The sequence below is a fragment of the Platalea leucorodia genome (assembly GCF_965183815.1).
Source record: "Platalea leucorodia genome assembly, chromosome: 4".
NCBI lineage: Eukaryota > Metazoa > Chordata > Aves > Pelecaniformes > Threskiornithidae > Platalea > Platalea leucorodia.
Window position 1 is genome coordinate 70,712,183 of NC_138826.1, and position 24,327 is coordinate 70,736,509.

The following is a 24,327-nucleotide window of genomic DNA, read 5'->3' on the forward strand; positions in this document are numbered from 1 at the left end:
AAAGGAGGAGAAACCCAAACAAGCCCCACCACCGCAGACACCAAAGCAGTGGGTGCCACCTTACAGGCAGTTCAGCATGTTTGCATCAGGCACAGCACTGTTGACGGGGGCCCAGGGCTGCTCCTCCGACCCCTCTTCTTCCCCTTCCTCCGTTATTTAAAGTTTGAGGATAGAAAAAAGCAAGAAAATACAAAACCCAGGGTCCACCTCTGCCAAACTCGGTGCACACCCAAAGCCAACAGCATGGAAAGGCCCCATCCCGCTCCTCCTGAAGGCCAGTGCACGGGACGCCAGAGGCTCAAATCCAGGAACCAAGAGATCCTGAATCAGATTTCACATAGCTCTCGCCGTTCCAAGGCTGCAACTGCAGAGATCAGCTCAGATTTATTTTTAGGTGCTCCAGCCCTGTGCCTTTTTTCCAGTAATTCTGATCAAACTTGTTCCTGGAACTCGGGAACAGGTTCGGCTGCAAGACAGCGCTTCCTGCGTGTAAGACGTCACTCCCAGCAAGGATGCCAGGGAAGGAAGAAATGACAGATGCTGGCGTCACTTTATCATTTTCTACTTTATTACTTCAAATTAACAACCACGATAAAGCTCAAAAAAGTCCAATATTTACACAGGAAAAAAGTACAAAATCCCCCCCCAAAGTTCTTCAGGTTTTTTTTTTGTTTTTTTAAATTACAAAGTAATAAAAAGTTTTGCTCTTTAATTAAAAAAAAGAGAGAGACAGTAAGAGGGGTAAATAAATTAGGAAAAAAATAGGGAGGAAAAATAAAGTGTTAAATAGAAAGGATAAAAACAAACAAAACAAAGACTAACCCCACCCTCCCCGCCCTGCCAACAACCCATCGGCTCCACACTACAGTGACAGTGTGTCTGCTACAGGCCATAGGTCGCAGTGGTGATCATTGTGTTTCAAAGCCTCAAGTGCCACAAAGCAGCTTGAGTATTCCTAAATTATATTTAAAAACAACAAAAGGGGGGGGGGGGGGGGGGGAGACGGGTGGGAGAGGGCAGGAAGGGGTTGTGCATGTACGGTGGATCTTACTCGGGGTTGCATGAGGGAAGGAGAGAGCAAGAGCCATCGCTCCGAAAGAACACCAAACTCCAGTTTCTGTGCGCCCCTCTCTTCTCCTCAAGTCCCACACTCTCTCCGCAGGAATTAAAACAATTTTTAATTAAAAACAAACAAAAAAAAATAGAAAAACACGCACAGCCAGACGAAAAAAAGACCCCGCTGCAGGGATGGGAAGTGGGTTCTCAGCTCCCTGTATTTCAGCTCCAGCCTTCCCATCTTCCATGGGACCAGGTGCCGCTCCATAGAGATCCCTCAGTGTGTGAGGGCCGCTCGGATCAGGAAAGTCTCGCACTTCTCCTGACAGCCGAAAAAAACCCCGCAGAGAAGCCACCCGAGGAAAGGAAGCCCGAGTCAATGATTAGGCCGTTGCCACAATTCCCCTCAGCTTAAATTTCATTTAATGCTTGAGAAAGTAAATTCTGTTTTAATAAAAAAAAAATAAAAAAAAAATCAGACTTCTACCATCAAGTGTGGCTGGAATCTGATTCCCTCCTGGCCCACAAGGCTCCTGAAATAAAAAGAAAAAACTAAAAACCAAAAATTCAACCCCCCCCATCCCCTGCCCTCAGAAAAAAAGGAGAGCAAAGTTAAAATTTATATGGCTAGAAACCATATGATTTGAAAATTTTAAAAACAAAAAGCTATAAAGCAGGAGAAGATATCCAAGAAGAAGATGGAAAAAAAAAAAAAAAAAGAGAGAAACCAAAACCAGGAGCAGAGAGTCAGGAGAGGGAGCTGGGGGTAGCCAGTGGGGGCAGCGGTAGGGCTGGGGTGGGGCTGGGGGGGCAGCGGAGGTGTTCCCGCACAGCTCCCGCATCCTCAGCTTCTCGGAGGCGCTCGCGCTGGGGGACGCAGGCAGCCCTCTCGGAAACGGCTCACACCAGCGCAGGGGCACAGCTCGACTCCTCGTCGTTGGCAAAAAGAAATTCTGTCGGGGTTTTGTTTTTGTGTTTTTTTTTTCTTTTTTAGTTTTTTTTGTTTGTTTTTGGGTTTTTATTTTTTAAAAGAAAAATACAGTGAAGACACTACAAAGAAGGAAAAAAAAAAAAAAAGAGAAAAAGTGAAGATGACATTAGGAGAAAATGCTCTTCCCAGCACTCCCAATGCCAACTGGAGTGTTACAAATCAAATCAGCCCTTTCTTCCACACTCCTGCCACCCCTTGGAGTTACCTTGTCCAGCTACTGTTGTTTCCTCTACAAGAGGCACTCGCTAGCTGTGCAAAGTCTCGCACACTTGATTACATGCTCAACACTCTCCTCCCCACCACTATCACATTGCCAGAAAAGCGTTCATTAGGAACTAACAAAATGGCTCCCTGGCCCAGCACCTTCTCTACCCTCCTGGAGAAATGGAAGCTACCTTCACATCCAAGATAATCCATCCCCCCAAGGTTTTGGCAGCCAACCTCACTTTTCCCTCTGAAGCCAAAAACCATCTCAAAGTAAGGCGAAGGGAAAGGAAATGTACCAACCCCCCACAGCAACATCAAAGCCTTAACCTAATCCCTAATGCCAGCAATTCCCTCCTTGGGGGATCCCAGGCACGAGGACAGGCTCACCTAAGCAAACACTGGTCCAGTGGCAATTGCTCCTCACTTCCCAAGGTGATCAAATGGCACACTTGTCTACAAGAGAAAAAGAAGAACAGGTAAGGGATGGAGAGGAAGAAAAAGGCACGAAGGACACCAAAACACAGAGGCTGCATGCTTCTCTCAGGATATCCTCCCTCCCAAGAGTTTACTGTTCCACTTCTCCAAACCACTGCGGTCTGGAAGACAACCAGATGAAGGCTTACTCAGAGCGAGGCAGAGCTAAGAAGGCAGTACTGAGCACAGCCTTCAGAAAACATGTAACTGAAGAGCCAAGGCGTAACCTGGTACCACTCCCCTCACCACACTGTAGAAGCTTCAGGCGCACATCAGCTCCAGCAGATCAGGTAAAAACCGCTGTCGGGCCCTTCGTCCTTCTGGGACACAGAGGCCAAGGCCACGAACGTCACAGCAGGGACTCACCTGTGATGCTGAAATCCGTGACACTTCTTGCCGCCCTGTGAGGTCAGACGAGGAGACGTTGGCAGGAGCTCCTCGGTGTAACCTCATGCTGACCTTCCGCTCCCTGTCCACTCTTGAGATTGCTCTGGGGGACGTGTTTCCTGTCGGTGCAGAGAAACGCGAGACAAGAACATCAGTCAACCGTTTCGGTGTCCAGCCAATAACAGGGTTAGCACCATTCCCCATCTCTCCCACCCCGCTCACCGGACTGTTGGATTCGGGAGGTGGGGGTGGAGGCCATGGGCTCGGTGACATTGCGAAGACGGTTGGCAGTGGCTCCAGCAGGCGGGCCGGGGGGCAGCGCTCGTGTGGCTGACCCACGGAGTTGCCCCATTCTCTCTTCTCGCTCGTGCTCTCGCCGCTCCCGATCCATATCCTCAGGGTTCCGGGCTGCTCCCTGAGGAGAAGAGAAACCCCAACGCCGCGCACGGTTGTCAGGCAAGAGAGACAGCAGCAGCCCCGGACAGAAAACACACGGTGCTCCATAATGCCAAGAAAGTGGAGCTCCATCCCCAAAACACATTCTCCCCCCACCATCTTCCACTCCACCCAGAGAGGGCCTCATTCTCTTCCCTGAAGAAACAGGGAAGAAAGCATATGGTACTACAGTTGTTATTGCAACTCACGTCTGTGTCCCACCTCCAAACACAGTTCTCTCCTGAAAAGTTCTCCCTACCTACCTACCTACAGCTATAGATCTATCAACACACATGCTCCATCAGACACGCTCACTAATACAACAGCAGCTACGCCCCCCAGTTAGCACCACCAAACAACTCTGCCTCTTTTCACTCTACTTGGTCCCCTTTCTCAAATTGCTCACCAAGTACAAATGACAGGCAGTTTCCAACTTTCCTCCCCCATCTCCATGACGTGAATCAACCCCTGCCCCTCCAGCCCTTTCCCCACACACACACTCACAAATTTAAGCATGTTCCAGTCAAAGACATAGTCGTAGGAGAAGCCTTGGCGGTGGAAGAGGTTGCGGAAGAGCTGCCGCAGGTACGAGTAGTCAGGTTTGTCGTCAAACCTCAGTGAGCGGCAGAAGTTGAGGTATGTTGAGAACTCAGCTGGAGGGAGCAGAGAACAGTTGGTTGTTGTTGAACACCATCCAGCCCCCCTGGTCCCACCACAGAGCCGCCGCAGCCTTTCAGCAGCAGTGCGCTGGACCAGGACTGCACAAACACAGAGCTGCGTAATGAAAACAGAGCCTGCCGGTTGCAATGCTTTGGCCGCCAAAAAGACCCCATCCCTATTTTTACCACAGAAATGTTCACGCATCTCTCTTTTTCTAGCTGCTTTTCCAAGCAAGAGGTAGCAAGTCACAGAGCCTGCTGAAGGACAGTAAGAATGTAGGCCTAAAGAACAGGTCGAGGTGAGCTTTGGGAAGCTCAGCTCAGACCAGAGGTCCTCCTGGATTAGTAGCCTGTCTTAAGCAGTGGCCAGAAGCAGACAGCTACAGAGGAGAAAGACCAGGGCAAGCATATACGACACTTTCGTTGACATTAGCCCAGCTTCCACCTACTTTCAGCTCAAGGAACTTCATGATCTGGATGTGGTTCCTAATTATTTAGTAACCTCAGTGGATCTGTCTTCCACATAGTTGTCCAATCTCTCCTTGAACTCCTGTAAGCTTTAAGTATCCACAATATCTTCTGGGAAGGAGTTCCACAGGTCTACTACTGGCTGTGTGAAGAACCACATCATTTTCTTTTGAAGCTAGCAGGAACCAGCTTTGCTTCTCTTCCAATACAATAACTGAGGCCACCAAATAATCAGCTCCCATCCAGACTTCTGGAGGCATAGCGAGAGTGTAGACTTCTATCAGCAATCTAATCACCTCTTTTCCAGGTTCCAGCAAACTCATCGCTTGTATAGAAATCACCTCATCTCTGATTACCCTTTTGGCCCTTTCCTGGACCTTTTTCCAGTTCTGCCACATCCTTTCCGAAAGAGTGGAACGGACCAGAGCTGCACAGTGCATGCAGGGTGCGAGGGGGCCACAGGTTTATACATGCTGTTGGGGCTTCTTTTCTTTCCTAGTGATTCCCAACACCTGATCAGCTTTCCTCAGTAGCCACTGAGCACAGAGTTGATGCTTTCACAGAACTGTCTGTTCTAACTGCCACAGCTCATTGGTCAGTGGCACTGGTCAGCTCAGAGCCTGCTATTCAGCATATGACATGAGGACCAAGCCTTCTGTCTCTCCTCTCACATACATTACTCCACGTTTACCTACAAAGAACTGCACTTGCCACTTCGTTGCCTGGTTATTTCTGGGATTCATTACAGTTGGCCCTCATTCTCATTACCCAGTAAAAACTCAGGATCACCAGCACACCTTCTCACCTTACTGCCCACCCCCCTTCCAGACTGTTTCTGAGGTCCTAAAGATCCCTCTCAGTACTCTCATGCCCCTAGTAACACAAGGCTCGACTCTCCACAAAAACATGTTTCCCACTTCTGAACCAGAACTCTATCACCACCTGTCTCTTATCCTTCTCATCACTGGTGTCAGCAGCACATCCAGGTCTGGGGGTACTGGGCATTGCCCTTCAGGACTCAAGACTCCAGGGAGTTTCAGCAGGAGAACAAGCCATGCATGAGACAAGACAGCCATCAAGAACGGAGCACTTACAAGGGTACCCTTTGCAGAGCACCTCAATGGGCGTTGACATCTTTTTCTCGCTGATCCTCTCGTACTTTTGGCGCTTGGTGGCAGCCTTGAGGCCCTGCCAGGGCAGCGAGCCCAGGTTGAAATACATGAGCACGTAGCCCAGGCTCTCCAGGTCATCTCGGCGACTTTGTTCTGTAAGAAGTTACAAAGGGGCAAAGAGTGAGCAGCAACCAAAACTGCTTTGGCAACCACACAGCTTCAGAGATGAACACGGAACAAAAGAAAGCAGCTCTCTCTCTTCTTTGGTAGACTTCTATGGATAGACAAACTTGTAGAAGACATTCCAGTACAAATTCCTTTAGGGATGTTCATACTGCAAGAGTTAAAGCACTCCTCTCCCCATACAGCCCAACCCACTTCATAAATGAGTAATTACTCTGACTACCTCCTCACTTGGACAAGCCTTAATTCACACAAGAATTCAACAGCTCGAGAAGTGCTGCAGCGACACTGCCTACTTTGCTCTTCCCAGTCCCAGAGGAAGGGCACCTACGCTTCTCCACCCAGAATGATACTTCACCCTGGGGATTAGTCATGACAGAGGTAGTCACAGAAAGACAAAGTTAACAGAGGTAAGCCCAACACAAGTCTTTCAAACACATCTTCTAATTAACCTGCTGATACTCTTTACACAGGGCAGAATTGAGGAACTAGCGACCCCTTCTCGTGGTAAACGACTTTTGTTGATACTTTAGAGAAGCCTAACGTATAATACTTCGTAAAGACCTTTCCGGATTGGTGGTGTTTTTTGTGGAAGAAAGAGGCATGAATACAGAGGTATACTTTGAACAAAAGGTTCTCCTCCAAATGGGGAATGACTGTGTAACTGCCATCACTACCAACTACTTAGAGCAAGGGTTGCCCTTTATATGCCACTGTAAGGGTCCGCTTTTTTTTCTCCTCCCTGCTCTTTACAAAACAAAAAAATTGTTTCCCAAACAAAAACATTCCACATCAAACTTGTTCTCTGGAATGGCCAAGACATTTTAAGTTTCAAGTTAGCTCAAGATGGAGTTGATGCAGAATCTCAGCTGAAAATGTTGACTGGCTAATTTGTGAAACTCCTCCCAGCTCCTCCAACATGCTTACAAATTAACCTATAAATTTTGCCAAGAAGCTCTTGCCCTTGTTCCCCTCCCAACTGAAATAAAATAAACACTTCGGAGAAACTACTTTACATCTTGAGGAAAACAACAACTTGCATAGATAACACACAGGCAAAATATGGCTCGAGGGAGAGCACAGGGGTAGAGGGAAGACTAAAGAGATTAATCTGTTAGATTAATTTACTACTACAGCACATTTTGCTGGATTCCGTGCCATGTCCTGGGCGATGCTGCAGATTATGTATTGGTCTCTGGGTTAATTCTCAGTATCAGTTACATGATACCACCTGCCCCATTCAAAGGCCAGTAGATTATTACAGCTACCCCTTACTCTGCTAGCTGAGCTGAACCTTGATGAAGGAGTAGCTGTAGCAGGTCACAGATCCAGGTGGCCAGATGTACCGACAGAAGCTGTGGGTCATCATGGGTCTTTCTTCCTCCTACACCTCTCTCATAACGTCCCAGTGTTTCTGAGAACTAGGGGCTTGGCGAGTTAAAAATATTAAAAAAACCACTGTGGTTGCAGAAGAAAAGGATGGTCTCATCACTCCGTAACTGAGAGGAGAGCACCTTTAGGTCAAAGCACATGAAATGCCATAAAAACATATTCCAAGACAGGAGTAGAGAAGAAAGCAGGCTTGCAGATCCCCAAAGAGTCCTTCTTTGAGCATGCAGAAATAACGGCATTTTTTCACCTCACTAACTTACTGCCTCAAGTTGTCCACTTTAAAAGGGGCTAATACTTCCTAATCTTATCAGGCTGCTGCCAAAGATAACTACATGACTGGCTGGGAGATGCTTAGATGCTATGGAGGGAGCAGGGAAATGAAACCCACAGTTTTGCATTTGGCCTAAGGCTGGGACACATGTACTCTCAGAGGGCCGTGATTACACACCATGCATATCAAATAAATAAAACTAAACAATATTTGATAATGACCTATACCCTGAGACAGAAGGCATGTGGAAATGGAGTCAGAATGCACACCCAGGGCCTGAAAGCACAGGAAACGAGGGTAACCTCAATCCTGCAATTTGCCAGCCCTTTACTTAGCCATGCTGTAGCTTTAAAGCACATAACTGTGGGTTCCCTGTGTAGAGCATGCTGGTACCCCTCAGAGGAGTAGGGAAAGGCAAAGCAGGAACCAGAGAGACCTACTGAACAAGCAAATCAGCCTTTTAGGAATAAATCGGGATCTTGCCTCCAAAATCTTGCTTGAACTCCACACTGCTTAGGGCAGGCTGGACCACACACCTCCACCTGCGTGGAGCACAGCAACTTTGAGCACAGCCACCGACTCCATGCAGAACAGGAGACATTCTGTGACCGTATGCCAGGGCACAGTCCTAGTGATTCAGGGAAGGCCAGAATTAAAGACTTGAGGTTAGGGAGCCTGAAATCAGTGGGGGATGCTACAAGCCCTTACTGGAGGCAATGGGCAGCTCACTAGTGCCCATTACATCCATGCAAACACACCTTAACTGTGCCTTAACACAGCAATATGATCGAGGAAAAACAACTGCAAGCACAACACCTAATTATTAAAATGCTGAATGATAAATGTCTGATTGCATTGCATCCCTGATGTCCAATATCTCAGGCACATGTGGTCATTGCAGCCCACTTAAACAATTTCAGTGGGATTCAAATCTATGACAAGCCTGAAGCACCAACATGATGGGTCACAGTTGTCAAGCTACCTCAAAACATTGTAGCTGTCTTTCACCTGTAACCTTAATGACAAGATCCTGAATTAAACCTTGGATGATGAAGAACAACAGATCCTACATCCCATTTCTTTGTTTCATCTTTGGTTACTATTACACATCTCCAATTTTTTTTTTTTTTTTTTTTTTTTTTTTTTGCCTGGCCTCATATACCAACATCCTCAGGATACTAGATAACATTAGACAGCAAAAGTGGAGTAATTAGAGTTATAAAAAAAAGTTCACCAAAGAAACATTATTTAATATCACTACTTTCCACTTTTAGAAGCTTGACAATCATTGACTAACTCTCACAGCATCCCTGGGACACAGGCAAAAAAAAAAAAAAAAAAGAAAAAATCTCACTTTACAGTTTGAAAAGAGAAACACAAGTGGCATGAATGCGTGCACAGAGCAAGTCAGTCCAGAAGCAGGATTACAGTCGTGACCTGTGACACCACATCACACTTCCTCTCTCCATTTTATTTCAGCTTCTCAGCTCTCCTACAATACATGGGGGACCGCTACTTTTAGAAGACATTCGTCTTTGCCTCCCTCATTCACAAACCCCCTTCCAATAGCAAACACGAGGTCACCTTCCCACGCAACCCAGCGTGACCTCTCAAACCCAACCCGCTCTGCAAGCAAGCTCCTGCCACTTCCCTCCTACTCCCAGGGAGGTTCCCAGCCAGCCCACACCCTCACTCCCTTCCCAAAGCAGGGTCCTCAGAAGGAGCTGAGTCAGGGGTGAGTAGCAGGACAGCGAGTTACCTGGGGAAGACATGCTTGGGCAAAGACAGGAGACTGAGGACTGGTTGCCTTAGGCGCAAGGTTCATGACAAAACTTGCTTCTTTGCTGCCTAAAGTGCCTCCTGGTCCCCCAGGACAGTGCTTCCCTCCACCCTGATCCTATCCAAAGTGATGCGGTTCCCATGCAGGGACTCCCTAGAAATCAGCTGTCTTCACTGCAGCCAGCCCAGCTGCAAGTAGTCTTAACCAAGCAATGTTTTCCTGATACATACTCAGATCCGATTTTGCGCACGCTGGGACTACACTTCCCCTTTCTCTCCCCACCGCATGGCAACAGCCTTTAAAACCACAGAAAAATCTAAAATGGGTGACAGAGGGCAGGATGAGCAGAAGTTTATGATCTGCGCAGCCCACGCTGATGCCATCTAGGATGTGTTTGGGGAAGAACTGCCCTCCCCACCCCCAGCCTCCCGTTATCCAGACGGAGCCCACCAGGCTTCTTCCAAGACTGTCTCCTGGGCACCCCTGGGCATCTATTTCAGACTTTACAAGCTCCAGAGGCTGCAAGGGACTCTCATCCCCAGAGCATGTGAAAATTGACTGGAATGCATGAACCAAAGCCTGCACAGTCCAATGACTCTCCCAACAGCAAGTCTCCAGCTGTGGAAACCCTCCCCGATCTCGCCTCCTACTTTTTCCCCCGGTCACTGGGAAAAGAATGTGTTTCCTCCAGACATCGGAATGCCCAACCCTTAGCTTGCACATTCAAATAAAGGCATTTATTCATTTGCTATTCCCGTCACATGAATACCCCAGCACCTGGTTCCTTCCCTCTCCCTAAACCGCATTAATGTAACACTAACACAGAGAATTTAGTCTCTGAAAAGTCAAAAAATTCAGAGTGACGGTTCCCATGGCAATGCTGCTAACTCACAAACGTGTCTGTCAAATACCCTGTGGTAAGGCCTTGAGAAACAGGAACTCCAGCTGCAACCCTGACACCCCCATCTCCTTTTCTCCGGGCAAGTCATGTAACCTTTATGCCGTTCAGGGGAACTATCTGCAACGTGGAGATAATGCACTCAAGACCTGTTGCGCAGAGTAACTCACACCCAGACTTTCCCGAAGCAAAGGGCATGAAGAGAGCGACGGCTGTGCTCAGACTGATGGCATATGCAATTTGCCCTTGGATTAGTCTTCAGACATTGTTTGTTCATCCTGATACATGAGCCAAGCACCAGTAGTAAAGGGCTAAGTTGGGGTGGGATGAATAATAAAGTCCTTCAAAAAAAAAAAAAAAAACCAACCCCACAACCAGACATTTAGTAGCCTCTCGTGATCAGTTCAGACAGAGCAGGCGTACACAAAAGAATCGACAGACATAGTAGTGAGAATTATTTTGTGCATGTCTCCTTATGGCAGTTACCATGGCTGTGGAAATCTTGACTGAGAATTCAATGGAGAGTCAGTTATACATAAGCAGGTCAAGCCAAAATACGTAAGACCAACACGGAAAGCTCTGCGAGAACTATTTTTACTACATGGAAGAGGTCAGGAGATCACAGCCCACCCTCAACACACAACACTCCCCATTTTGATATAAATAAAGCATTTTCAGTCTACCGTTATATAGTATTAAGCAAGGAAGACAGTGGGAAACTGCTTTATTTTCTGCAGGTCACGTCTTGACTCCAGATTTCTGAGAAACCATATCCAAGAGGGGAGAATGGGAAGCTTTCCCTAGGAAGAATGAGGACGTGAAATCCTTTGGAAGTTGTTAGTTTAAAATGTTTGAGTTCCTTGCTCTGATTTTCAAATTCCCAGCTTATACATTTCAGAATAAGGTCTCCCAGAGATACAAACTGAGCTGTGAGCACAGGAGCTACTTTCCTGGGTCCACAGGCAGGGCAGCTTCAGTGTTTCTGCCAACCAGCAGCAGAACTGAGTCAGCCTGCTGAGAACAGATCCTACGGTAACTAAGAAACTCTTGCACTGTGGACAAAGTTTAGCCCAAGCAGAGGAAAAAGGTCACACACTGGGGAGAAGTATCTGGTCAGGGAACAGAAGAGAAAACTGCAAGAGGTTTTCACCTGCGTTCCTCACAGAAACGAGGTGTTGTGCATCAGGGGCTCATTCCCAGGACAAGAGTTTGGGTGACTTCAGGAGGTTTAAGTACTGTGGGTACTAACCTGCACAAGGTTTTTACAAAACCTGGGATGATGGCCATCACCAGTGTAAGACCTGGCTGAACTCTCAGGACTCTTTCCCGGCCTAGTTTTATCCCCACAGTACTAGCCATAGACGCTAAGGCCGGAGCCCTACCTCCCTAAAGCTGCCTCAGTCTCTCAGTGGTGAACGGGGCAGCGCGGTTCACAGACACACATATTTTGAAGGCCCACGACAGCCAACCTCAGTCACAAAACCAGGATGTCCAGGCAGTAGGAAGCCTCCCCTCTTTTCAGCTTCTTGTACATTTCCAGCACATGGCTGTCCCCATCCTCAGTGGTGGGTGACAGGAGTATCACCATATTGCAGTGGGTCTGTATCCTCCAGCTCTGACAGCTACAAAATAATCACTGATGAAGGCACTCAGGAGTCAACAAGAGAGGTTTCCATTGCACATATCCCTAAAGGCTCAGTGCCTGCAAACGTCTCCTTTACATATCTAATCAGCCTGCAAAAATTGTGCAAGGCAGAGTTAGCAGCAGTAAAGTCAGGGAGGTCACAGCCTTGCTACTGCAATAGGGCTCCACTGTACTAAGCAGCGCACAAACATACACCAGTAGACAATTTAGGAGCTCAGAGTGCCACAAAAGGCAGGCGAGGTAACACAGGCGTAACAGTTATTGACCCACCATCTCAACACAGGTCAGCAGTGGAGCCAGGCACAGAACCCAACCCCCTCCTTCTGGGGACACACTACCTCCCCTGGAAAGCCCCACCAAGGGGCAACAGCAGGCTCACCGATTCCCAGGTGGGTGTTGATAGAGGCATAACGGGCTGTGCCAGTCAGATTCTTGTTTTCCCGGTAGGGGATGTGCTGGTGGGTCCGGGCATCTCGGTACTTCTTCGCCAAACCAAAATCAATGATGTATACTAGGTTGCCTTTTTTGCCGAGGCCCATAAGGAAGTTGTCTGGCTTCACATCCCGGTGGATGAAGTTCTTGGAATGAATGTACTCAATACGGCTGATCTGGAGGCAGGGAATAAATAAATAAATCGTGAGACGAGCAAGAAGGTAACTTAACTACATCTGTTAAAAGAAGTACCCTGGCCAGGACACTGGCCTGTCAGAGCAGGGAAAGGGACATTTTGCAGAGAATATCAGAGATGACAGCCAAGGAAAAAGACACCTGGAGGCAGAAGGATCTGGAGATGAAGAATGGAGATGGTATTCAACCCTGAACACCAGCCCAGTCCTCCATCTGGGGAGATCACCATTAGCACCACAAGGAAGGATGGGAAGCACATTCGTACGGACTAAAACTTTGAGCTTCAGTATTGACACTGTTCAACTTTCAAACTTAGCCAGGCTGGGAAAGGAGAGGGTCCAGAATAGCTAAGGGTCTTAAACCCAGGGCACAGGCAATTGAGTCGAAATAGGTAGTGACGCCAGTCGTTCATCACACAGACAAAAGCATCTATGCACACAACACCAATACAGGGTGAGCAGCAGGGGAAGGAAGGAGGGATGGAGATCAAGAAAAGCCAGCAGTGCCTAGGTTCCAGGCCCCCAGCTTCACCAAGAAATAGAAAGCTGGCAGCCACTTGCTGCTAAATGAAAAAAGCCTGGGATACAGCAGTTCTTGAGCAGAGGTGTGGGGGGGAGGCACAGAAAAGGAGAGTAGGCACAAATGCTTCAGAGGAAACTCACCATCTGGTCTGCCAGGAGCAGAACTGTCTTGAGACTAAATTTGCGGGAACAGAAGTTGAAGAGATCTTCTAGGCTGGGCCCCAAGAGCTCCATCACCATCACATTATAGTCCCCCTCTGCTCCACACCACTTAATGGAGGGGATACCCACTGGGGAAAGAGAAAGATTAAGCCCACGGAACAGAGGAAAATTGCTGCATATCCTGCTGAGAAGATCATATGTAACACCAAATCATTTCCTTTCTAAGGCCCTCCAGAATAATTTCCTTCTTCAACCACTCCCCCGGCCCCATCCTTTCCTCCCCATCTCACCTCCTCCCTGCATCATCTTGTAGAACTTGCTTTCAATGTGGAGCTGGGGATGCTTGGTTTTGACACATTCCAGTTTGATGGCCACCTCTTCACCAGTCGCAATATTGGCTCCTGCACAGAAATGAGGGTGAAATGAAGACTGTGCAAGCTTCCACTGAAGCTAAAGACTTTTACCAAGGCCCGTACAGATGCCAAAACCTTAAGATTTGCCCTGAAATTTATTCTCTGTGACAGAAATGAGATTCAGCTGCTTCAGCTTCATACAGAGAGTTTCCAGCACTGCCATTTGCAAAGGCAAGCCCAGAGGAAGGCACATGAATAGGAAACCAGCTCTGATCCTGCAGCCAGGCTAGAACAACAGTCCTACAACATATTAACTGCCTCATTATCTCAAAAAGTGCCAGTCTTTGGGAGGTCAATCTGTACGTATCAGCAGTACCTAAACTGAGTGGAAGTTTTAGCTGTCCCTGATCATATACCTAGCCCCTGAACCCCCCCAGGCAGTGATATGGAGTACCTCTTCCTGAGCAAAATTACTGCTTACCTCAGGTACATCATTTCAACAGAGCCAATTAGTTCAGGAGGAACATTCCCGGCTAACATTCCCAGCTACCTCTGGTTTCTCCACAGCCCTGACCTGCTCAATAAAGACAATGCCCAAATCTCCAGCTTCTCTCTCTCTCCTGAGGGCTTTAATAATACCTTTATCTTTTGCCAACACAGAAACATTTGCTATATCCTAAATTAGAAGCGTGAAGAAATAAACTGAATCCAGTACTGAATTAAGCTACTCAGACACCTTTGTTGAAGGTATTGCTAGAGTGTTTGCAATGACACAAAACCACCACCCCACGCGCTTCTTTCTGAAAAGAACTGAGCTGCCAGCCACGAAAACCAGCACTCTGGTCCCAAAGTGCACTGTCAAAGGCAGAACAGGCTGGTCTTTCTCTCGTACTAGCTGAGAGGATTCCAGATGTTTCACATCATCCTAAAATGGAAAGAATGAAGATCTGTACGCAGGTCACGGGAATGACACTCAAGACTTGCTTCTCTCTCCCTCCCTCCCATGCCTGCCTCACACACACAAGCAAGCCCTTCCTCGTATCCGGAACTATTAAATGTTGCACTGAAACACAAATCAGAGAGCAGCTCTGATCATGAGCAGTTTATGAACACTGTCATAAAATAAACTACTCCAGAATATGCATGTGAAACACGAGCTGGAGTCAAAGGTGATGTTTTGTAGATATCCCATAGTGAGTTTTGGTAGGTCTGGCTAATTCGTGCCTCCTGATCCACGTGACAAGACTTTCAGAGTCCACAAGGACAGCTGCAGATAGATCTCTCCATCCATCCTCTTTCACACACTGCCTCCAGAGCCAGGGACCAAAGAGAAAAAGAAAACGTTCACACAACTGGATCCCATCTCCCCCCGGATCCTAAGGAAATCCATCTCCTGTTGGAAGAGTTCTAGCTTGTACACAAAGTTAGCTTGCTAGCAAAAAGACGTCATCTAGATACTGCAGCGTCGGGTCGAGACAGACAAGCCGCTTGGAATTTGTAAGAGAGGGACAAAAACGATTGAGGCCTAGAGGGATTGATTTACTAAGAAAGATTAAAAGAGCTAAATATGTAACATAGACAAGAGATACAACTAAGAAGGGTGGGGAAGAAGAATGGGACATGACAACAGTGTGCAAATATTTGAGGGCTGTAAACACTTAAGGAGGGAGAGGAATTATTTAGGGTGCTCTGAGGGAGGGGAAGGAGGAGCAATGGGATGAATTTAATAAAGTGTTTTACTCAAGAGCCAGGAGAAGGGAAAGGGAAAAAGCCATCCTGAGAGCTAGAGCCATTTGTCCAATGGTTATTTTAGAAAGATGCTGACATATTCCACTTAAAAACTGCTGGCCAGCAAAGCAAGTGTGTACATTCCCTTCACTCTACCACAGGACCCTTCTTACAAGCATCAGGAGTGCAAGGAGGAAAAGAAAAGGAAAAGGGGCTCAGATCACAGTAAGAACATGGCCCTGGACTAGTATTTATCTTTTAAATTAGCGTTCAATCACTGGCCCTCATTCAGCATGGAAACACCCAGGACATCCAAACAGATAAGAACACTTCCTTCCCTTCTCTCTTCCCCTGCCTTTGTGAAGACTTTCCTCCAAATGCTCTGCAGCAGCTTCCTTGTCCATTCCCTGGAGGAATTTTTCCTTCTCCTAGTCCATCTGCTGACATACACGCAATGATAAGTCTTGCTGACTTTTGGCAGCAGTAGCATTAGCATTTCGAATGAACCCTCCTGCCCAAAGTTGAACAGTGTAAAGATGAATGAGTTCTCATCTCCATATTACCCTGTGTGTTTAGGAAGACGACAAGGCATCCATCTACTAGGCTGTCTGCAGGTGGGGGGGCGGGGGGTGTTATCTGTGAGCATGTAAAGCAGGAAAGGGGAAAGGAGGGGTAAGCATCAAGAAAACTCAGAGTCTGCAAAATGTTAACGTGCCATTCAAATGATCAACATGGTCTTCAGCCCCACACTCTCCACAGCCCAAACACAGGTGTTAGCCTCTTAGAAAAAGAAGAAACAACCCTGTGGCCTGGAACAGCAAAAGTAGGACCAATTGGACCTAGTAAGGAGCTATTCTTTGCTGAGGGGGTCAACAACTGAACACTTTAGGCTTGCCCCCTCCCCAAACCCCCATAGGTCTTCAGGTTGCTCCCTCTACCATTTTTTGGCTAGAGATCTACCCAGACTGAGACTACCACAAGCGAGAAGGGAATTCGAGGGCAGGAGTCTCTCTGATCCTTTGTTCCACGCTTTAACCACCATCTTTTTTAAAGATACAAGTACAAAAGCAACAGTTCTCTGCTCCCTCTCCAGACTGGAAAGCACTACATTTCAGACAAATGCAGCAGAGCCTGCCTAGCTTCAGCCACTTGAGAGACGTATGTAGGATTGGGGATAATTCCTAACATCCACCCCCAGTCTCGCTCCGCTGTGGGGGCTGCACAAATTCAACTCATTCATCACGAGCTGTTTGAAACGGGGCCCCGGGGACAGAGGATGTCACCGGCTAAACAGGATCTTTTCAGCATGAAAGCCTTGCTGCATGTCTCATACAATAAACACCGCCCTCCCTGTGCATCGGGCAAGCTTGCAGGCACGACCACCCCCCCACCCCACCCCCCGTCTCTCCCCACTGCCCACTCCCCTCTGGCCAGCTTGGTGCGGGAAGAATGGAGAGCTGGGAACAGATGGAAGAAGTCAGATAGGGCGAGAGAGGGTTAACAGGCCAGGAAACAAAGGGAAGGCACTCCCCTCCCAGCAAGGGAGGAGCCTGCCACCAGGAACTGTCCCCAGCCAGCGCAGGTCCCAGCATGCTTTGTCTGCCCCACCGTCCCCAGCTCCTCTCCACCGTCAATGTCCCCTCCAGCGCACCCCGGCCGCAACGATTCCTACCACGTCCAGCAACCCTGCCCTGCCTCTTGGCCAACACCTCTGACAAAGCACCTCTCCTCCAACCGCCCAAAGGTCTCGGCAATTCCTCTGCAAACTGGGTTTTGCTCTTCTGAGTGAGCATTTTTAGAGGCAAACGGGGTAGCCAAGGCCCAGGGCAGCTGGATCTCGTTTCTCACCCTGCCAAGCTAACACTGGGGGAATCCCCCCATAGCACATCCATCCCCCAAGGTAGAGCATGGAAGCAAGGCATTGTGCTTTAAGCCACGGCCGAGGATTAACAGGAGTCCATCCTTTGTGTGTGCCCATGTGGAAATTCAAGTTTCCTTCTGACAGAAAACCCACAAGCAAATCCCAAAGAGCACAGCACGCAGCACCCATTGGTGAAGGCACTAATATCCTGAGAGGGAGAAGCTGGGAACAAACCATACAGCCCGTGCTCGCCTTCAGAGACAGACAGGGCTTGGCTCTCTCTGCTCTGTCTCCACACCATTATCAAGAGAGGGAACTGTGAGGTGAATCTGGTGCAGGAGAGAAGTCCTTGTGAATGAGTCCCTCTGTCTGCAGAACAGACTGTGAGAGGATAGCATGAGCACAAGCGTCCTCCAGACACACCATCAGAGACTACATGCCTGATCCCTCCAGGCTGGGGAGTCACCCAGGCTCCAAGAAGTCTCGCTATCACTGCTTCAAAACACGCTGGCTTGCACCTCAATGAACATCACAAGGGCTTTGATACTGCGTTCAAGTAAGTTGGTTGAACTCGGCAGCTGGAGGCATCCCACTGTGCTCACCACGCTGGGGCTTTCTCTGCCGCTCATGTTGTTTGGTTATGGGCAAGGCGGGCACAACCCCTTCACCAGAGCCCATGTTTTCCGTGCCCCCTCTGCACGGGTGGATGACCTGTTATGTGAAGCAGAGGCCTTTCCATTCAGTACCTCCCTTCTTCCTCCACACGCTTCTCAGACGTTTTGCAAGATCCTGACAACCTCTACTGTCCTAGAGAGGGTCTGAAAGGCTTCAAGCCCTAGCACAGGTGGAAAATGCTGTGTCTGGGCTATCACCCCTCAATCCCTAGCACCTGGGAATTGAAAACACTGTCACCCAAGAGACTATCTGGCTGGAGGGCCACAGAGGAGTGACATACAGGAGTAGGCTGCAGTGAAGGCAGCGCACAGTGGAATTGGGATCCCAGATCCATCATTTATCATCTTTGTTCATGCTCTGGATAAAGGTGGCAACAAAGCCTGTTACTGATGATTCCCACAGGATGCTTAATCAAGAGAGGCTGCCAACACCAATCAAGAGAGAATAATAAAGCCAGAGGTAGAAAACAGGTGGTGATTTACAAACACAGGGAAAAGTAATCTGAACTAGAGGTACTCCACAAAAGGAACTCAGGGAGGGATGGGAAGATGTTGCAGAACCTAGAAGAGATCTCCTACAATACAGCTGACAGTGCGCTAAGGCCAATTCTGCAACCCGATACAGTGCTGGTGATGGGGGAAGCCAAGGAGACCCAAAGCAGCCTATGCAGAGGCATCACGTTACAGACCACTCAAGGGTAGCCCTTGGCTGCCCAGCACTGGAAATGCCACACCTCAAATTCTGTGTAGGCTCCAAGCTGCTCAGCAGATGGACAAACTGGGAAAAACTGAAGGAGCAGCAAGAGTGAGGAGTGGTGGATGTACTGGGAAGCAAAATACAACTCAACTGAGCAAACTGGTCAAGGAGCATACGATGACCATCTCTAAGTACTCAAAGGGTGCAAACACCAAGAAGGGAGAAGGCAATCATTCTGCTGGCCTGCAGGACTACAGCTGAACAGGTAGTGGTGAGAACTAGATGACAGGTAAAGCCACACCAGCTCTCATGGACGATCAGGCTACTTGGTAGTCTCATCACTCCAGCCCCACATGGTTTGAGCCAATAAAAACATCAGCAGACAAAGCATCAGGGAACATATCTACACATCAGCATGCTGGCTTGGAAGACCTTCTCCTCAAGTGACCTGCTGCGGTAACAGGAAACCCAGCGTCTCATGGGCTCTCTCCATTGAGCTCCCAGCTCAGGTCATTCCAGACATTAACTCTAAATCCCATTACAGATCTAACAGAGCTGGGCCCCATGACTTCAACCAGGCCAGCCTCTCTGACCTGTTTTACACCTCCTGGTCTCAGACCTCCCTCTCACAGGTGCTGGACCACCTCTTCCACTACCAATCTTGCCAAAACTTTATTCCTTCTACCCTGAAGAAACAGCTGTCTCCTCCCTTTCCACCACCCACTCTTTACAGAGTTTATACCCATACACACCCAAGCTCTAGAAAAGGAAGCGTGAGAGCTGGAGTAGGGTGTATGACAAATATGCCCTGAATAGTCCAAATCTAAATCAGTCTGATCAAACACCACTGTCTCTACAATACCTGCGAGGCAAAGCTGAGCTCACCCCACTTTATTTGCTATCACAAGACCGGCAGCAACTAGCAGTATTCCTTGAAGTGCTTTTCCTCTCCACCACCTCCAACCTTACGTGGTGCCCACAAATATCAACAGGCAAGAAAAACAATCCCAAAACAATGATGCAATTGAGAAAAACAACCTTGCAGGTGGAAGGACAGAGACTCACACTCACCTAGGTAAATGTCTCCAAACGAACCGCTGCCAATCTTTCTGCCCAGTCGGTATTTGTTCCCCACTCGAAGCTCCATGGTTCAGTCGTGCTGAGAAAAGAAGCACAGAAAGCGCGGCGTCAGAGCAGAAACAGGAAGTGAATCATGGAAGGCTACAGAAGAGACCTCACCACTTCACCCAGAGGCTGGGTACAGCTTTTCATCTTGAAATAATTCACTTTCTACACAGCCTCTATCACCTCTCCTGATCTCCTGGATGTCCAGGGGCAGCATAAGCTAGAAACACTGCAGGAACATGACCCTTTCAAGCATGTTTTCCATGTTCCCATTATGGGAATGAAGAAGGATTGAATCTCTTCCCCACCATTTTGTTCAGAGACTGGGAGGGGGCAGGAAATCCCTCCTAAAAAGGTTTCAGCAGGTGATCACTTCACACTACTCTGAAGAGAGATGGTACTGCTCCTTGTAACCTACAGTACCTGGCACTAGGACAGTGGTAATCTTGTGAGACACCAGAAGTGACAGGCATAATAAAACCTATGAGAAGGAGCACTCCCTGGCCCAGCCCTAGACCAACACCTCGGTGGCGGTGAAGCCTAGAACCCAAGGGACAGACAGACTGCCAGGAGCGAGCGACTCCATCGCCCCTAGGCAGGGGCCGGCAGAGGGGACAGGGAGGAGACATCTCACCGAATTGAACCCTGCGAGGCGTGCACTGACTAGGAACCCATTTCTTTATCTCCATGCACTTTTGCTGATGGGATCACAGCCTCATTGGGTCTACCTGAGCCTCTTCGTCTCTGTTGCCTACCCAGGTGTGCCAGCTGTTTGTTTTTAGCAGCTCGGGCCTTTCCTCATCCCTTTACCTGAGGTGATTAGCTAACCCTTTGACCTGCTATACCCCATCGACATGCCCAGGCTTAGCCTACTCACCTTCCACAGAAAGCCAACGAGGTGGAAGGACCACGGCCAGAGTTTGTTCTCCCTGCCAACCTCAACTTCTGCTGCAAACACCTCGGCCAAACACAGTTCCAGCAGTTCCCCCCTTAACAGCCCCTTTTCCCTCGCCCCTTCCATGGCCACCAACTTATTCTAGGAACTGCGGCTCTTCCCAAAACAGCCAAGCCAGTTCCTTTTAGAGGGATTTGCCACACTCCTAATTTATGCAACGCCACATTATTAGCCTACAAAATGCAGACACAGAGCCTGTTGGGGACAGGAAAGGTGAGGAATGATTCATGTTTTCACAAGTAGGTGAGAGGAACTTTCCCTTGCTGGAGCTCAGTGGGAAGGAAGCATCGCTGAAGGAAAGAAGGGAGGAATGGCCCTGTGAGACACAAGCACAAAAAAAAATAATCCCAGCTACAGGATTCTGGGCATACTATAAACCCAGAGCTGCTTCCCCTGCCCCAGGAGATGGGATTACAGAAAGAGGAATGGACGGGCTGCAGAGACGTACAGGGAAATAATCCTATCAAGGCATTCAGGGGACATTGTGAACCCTGAAAGCAGAGCTCCAGTCACCAGAAACCACACACAAAACACTCAGAGGCGGAGTCCCCTCACCTAGTATTTACTTATGCATGTGGGTTTCTGTGCATCTAAAGTCCACAAAACCCTGTGGCTATTTCTGACTTTCTTGCTACAAGGAATGTAGGCAGAGCCTTGGGAACCAAACCAGGAGGCAGGCGTACCTGGGTGAGGGTGCAGCAAACAGACGTGATTTTTATCCGCTGCCTGCTGTTCTGTATAACCACATTAACATACATCTGACTTGCTTACACTCCTACTCCAATAAACGATCAAAGGTCTTGTGTCCCCAGGAACCCGTCACACCACCGTCAACGAGACGGCTCTAAAACCTCCTTCCTTCATGGCCGCGTTCACCCAGGCCTGCGAACCCTGAGCGCTTCCACTCGAGTCCAACTCGCAGCCGCGACAAACGCGGCTGAGCGAGCTGCAGGGGCCGGGCAATAGGTCCCAGCGGGGTTCCCTCCGCACCAGGGCACAGCGGTTACCGCTCTGCAACACCACAGTCCCAAGCCTAAATTTGGTCCCACCCTTCTGGGACAGGCAGGAGCCAGGTTAAGAAGGGTTTCTCGCACAACTAGGCAGCAGCCCTTCTGGCTGATTAAGCAACAGGCTCCAAAGGGGAATCTAAAAAATGCTCCGGGGCGAGGGGGTGGAAGCGGGAAGCAGGATAATGGAGTGAAAAATCATGGTCTCGCACAGCTGTCATTTTGCCTTATCTCCCCCCCAACACACACAAGTGTGCTTAGAAAACCTGGGTGGAGGATAGCCAGAGAGCAACAGCCTGGATTCACAGTAAGGGGAGCAGGCGGGACACGCACATCCCACCCCCCAACAACTGCTCCAGGAGTTCAAACACCTACCCCATTTGCTTCTACTTCACACACGTACCCCCACCATCTACAGCTCCCGCCCTTATCACCTGATCTTCAGGTCTACTATTACAAGAAGAAAGAAAATTTTACATATAAAATTTAAATTACTATATACGAAATTTATATCACTTTCTCTATATTATTTATACGTGTAAAATCTAAAAAGCCATCCCACCCTCCCTCCCTCCCCCCCAGCAGGCTTAACCCCCCCTGCCCTGCCACCCTCCCTGGGCTCTCCAGCGTTCCCAGGGGCTGCAGGGCAATCATTCAGTTAAACCATTTAGTTTTCCATACGGGATTAACACACATACAACCTCAAAGCAAGCGTGTGCTCTGCATGAGCGTTTGCATACGTGAATATCCAACATTACACAGACACCTACAATATACTACACCGCCTCAAAAAAAAAAAAAAAAAAAAATTACTATCCAGCCGCCAGCGCTGCTTCCCCACACACACCATTTTGCACCAATCCCCTTTTATATAATATAAAATACCCACGTACAGGCACAAAGGCCATTATATAAACACATGATAGAGTTGATCCCGCTCCGCTGTGCCAGGGCCGATGGCGACCGAAGACGCAGGGACCATCTCGGGGAGGGGGACAGGAGGGCCACCTCGGTCCCACTTGAGGGGGTCGGGAGTGGGAAGATGCCCTGGCTAGCAAAGGCCACGCAAAACCAAACCCACAGCTCCATAATGGAGGCTGCCGAGCCCAGCACCACTCCGGCTTCCAGGGGAAGTGTGGGGAGCGGGGGCTGCTTTGCCCATAGACCATAAAGGCTTTACATGGCTTTTTGTGTGTGTGTGTGTGTGTGTGTGTGTGAAGGGAATAAAGGAAGAGGCTGGCAAAACAACAATTTGAACTGGCTTAAAAAAAAAAAGGATAAAAAAGAGAAAAATTACATTTTGATTGAAATGCAAAACATCAAACAGCACCACCCCACCCCCCCAGACCCTCTCACACTTACAAAAAGGAGAGGATCTAGCAGCAGATAAGATGGGGGGAGAGAAACCCCACGTACAGAGCATTTGGACTACATTTGAGGAAGAAATAGCCACAACAGGAGAATGGGGGGGGGGACACGGCACGACACGACAAAAAAATAATAATAAATACGTCCCTTACACCCCCACCCCCTACAGGCAAAACACTACGCGAAGACAACCTTACCCGGGCTGTTATTTTTCCGGGTAGGTAACAAAAAGCTGCCACCCCCGGGAACGGCGCTGAACTTCTCCCCGTCCCCGTCCGTGTCCCCCCCCCCCCCCCGGCTCCCGGCCACCGACCCCCGCCCCGCCGCCCCCCACCCCGCACAAAAGGCAACACCAAGCCCCACACCCCCCCCCGGACGCAGACCCCCCCCGAAACGGGCGATGAGGGGGGCTGGGGAGGGAGACGAGGAGCATCGGTGTGCGGGAGGGGTGGGGGGGTTAAATCACCAGGGACCGACCCCCGCAGCCCCCCGCCGAGACCGGCACGGCACCCCCTCCCCGCTCGCCCCGGCCCCGCCGGCAGGCAGGCAGGGCCCCGGCAGGGAGAGAAGGCGAAGACAGGGGAGCCCCCCCCCCCCCCAAAATCCGCCGCCGCCGGAGGGGGCGACCCCCTCCCCGCGCCCCCACAAAGGGGCTTTTGTCCCCCGCCGCCCCCCCCCGGCCCGGAGCATCGCGCCCTGCCCTCCCCTCCCCCGCCCCCTCCCCCTCCCTCCGCGCACACAAAGAGCCGGAGGGGCCGCCTTTCCCCCGGGGTTTGCGCCCCAAGATGGAGGCGGGCGCCCCCCATACCCACCCTGACGGGAAGGGGGCCGTGTGGGGCTGCTGCTCCGCCGGCTGTCAGGGGGCCAGGCGGCCGCGGCGGGAAGGATGACGGAGGATTGGGGAGGGCTGGTGGCGGCCGTGCCCGGCGCGTCCCTCCTTCGCTCGGCTCGGCTCAGCGCGGCGCGGCGCTGCCTGCCGCCTCCCGCCCGCTCGCCGTCCCCTCCAGCCGGCGTGTGCTCGGCACAGCCCGGCGCTCACCCAGTTTCCATTGAGCCCCGGAGCCAAACCCACTGATGTCACCCAGCGCAGCCCCGGCCCTCCTCCTCCTCCTCCTCCTCCGCCCGCCGTTAAAGGCGCAACCGCCCGCCGCCGTTCCCGCTGCCCTCCCGCCCGGCGTCCCCCCGCAGCCCCGGCGAGAGGGAGGCCGGCCTGCCCCACCACACACGGGGGAGTCTGGGGGACGCTTCCCCTCGGCGGCCGCCCGGCTCCCCGCTGGAGGTGTCTCCTCAG

General features: G+C 49.8%; 1 protein-coding gene across 1 annotated transcript; it reads right to left on the reverse strand.

The window, feature by feature from the left end:
• Positions 1-592: 592 nt before the first annotated feature.
• On the reverse strand, positions 593-24,030 carry CSNK1E (casein kinase 1 epsilon). Its single transcript, XM_082308937.1, has 11 exons — positions 23,849-24,030; positions 19,653-19,740; positions 13,559-13,669; positions 13,248-13,396; positions 12,338-12,566; positions 5,772-5,942; positions 4,055-4,203; positions 3,338-3,530; positions 3,095-3,234; positions 2,642-2,707; positions 593-2,106 (listed from the first exon to the last, which is right to left on the reverse strand). Exons 2-10 carry the CDS (start codon positions 19,726-19,728, stop codon positions 2,675-2,677), a joined length of 1,251 nt encoding a protein of 416 aa, XP_082165063.1. The 5' UTR covers positions 19,729-19,740; positions 23,849-24,030; the 3' UTR covers positions 593-2,106; positions 2,642-2,674.
• Between the last annotated feature and the right edge of the window lie 297 nt (positions 24,031-24,327).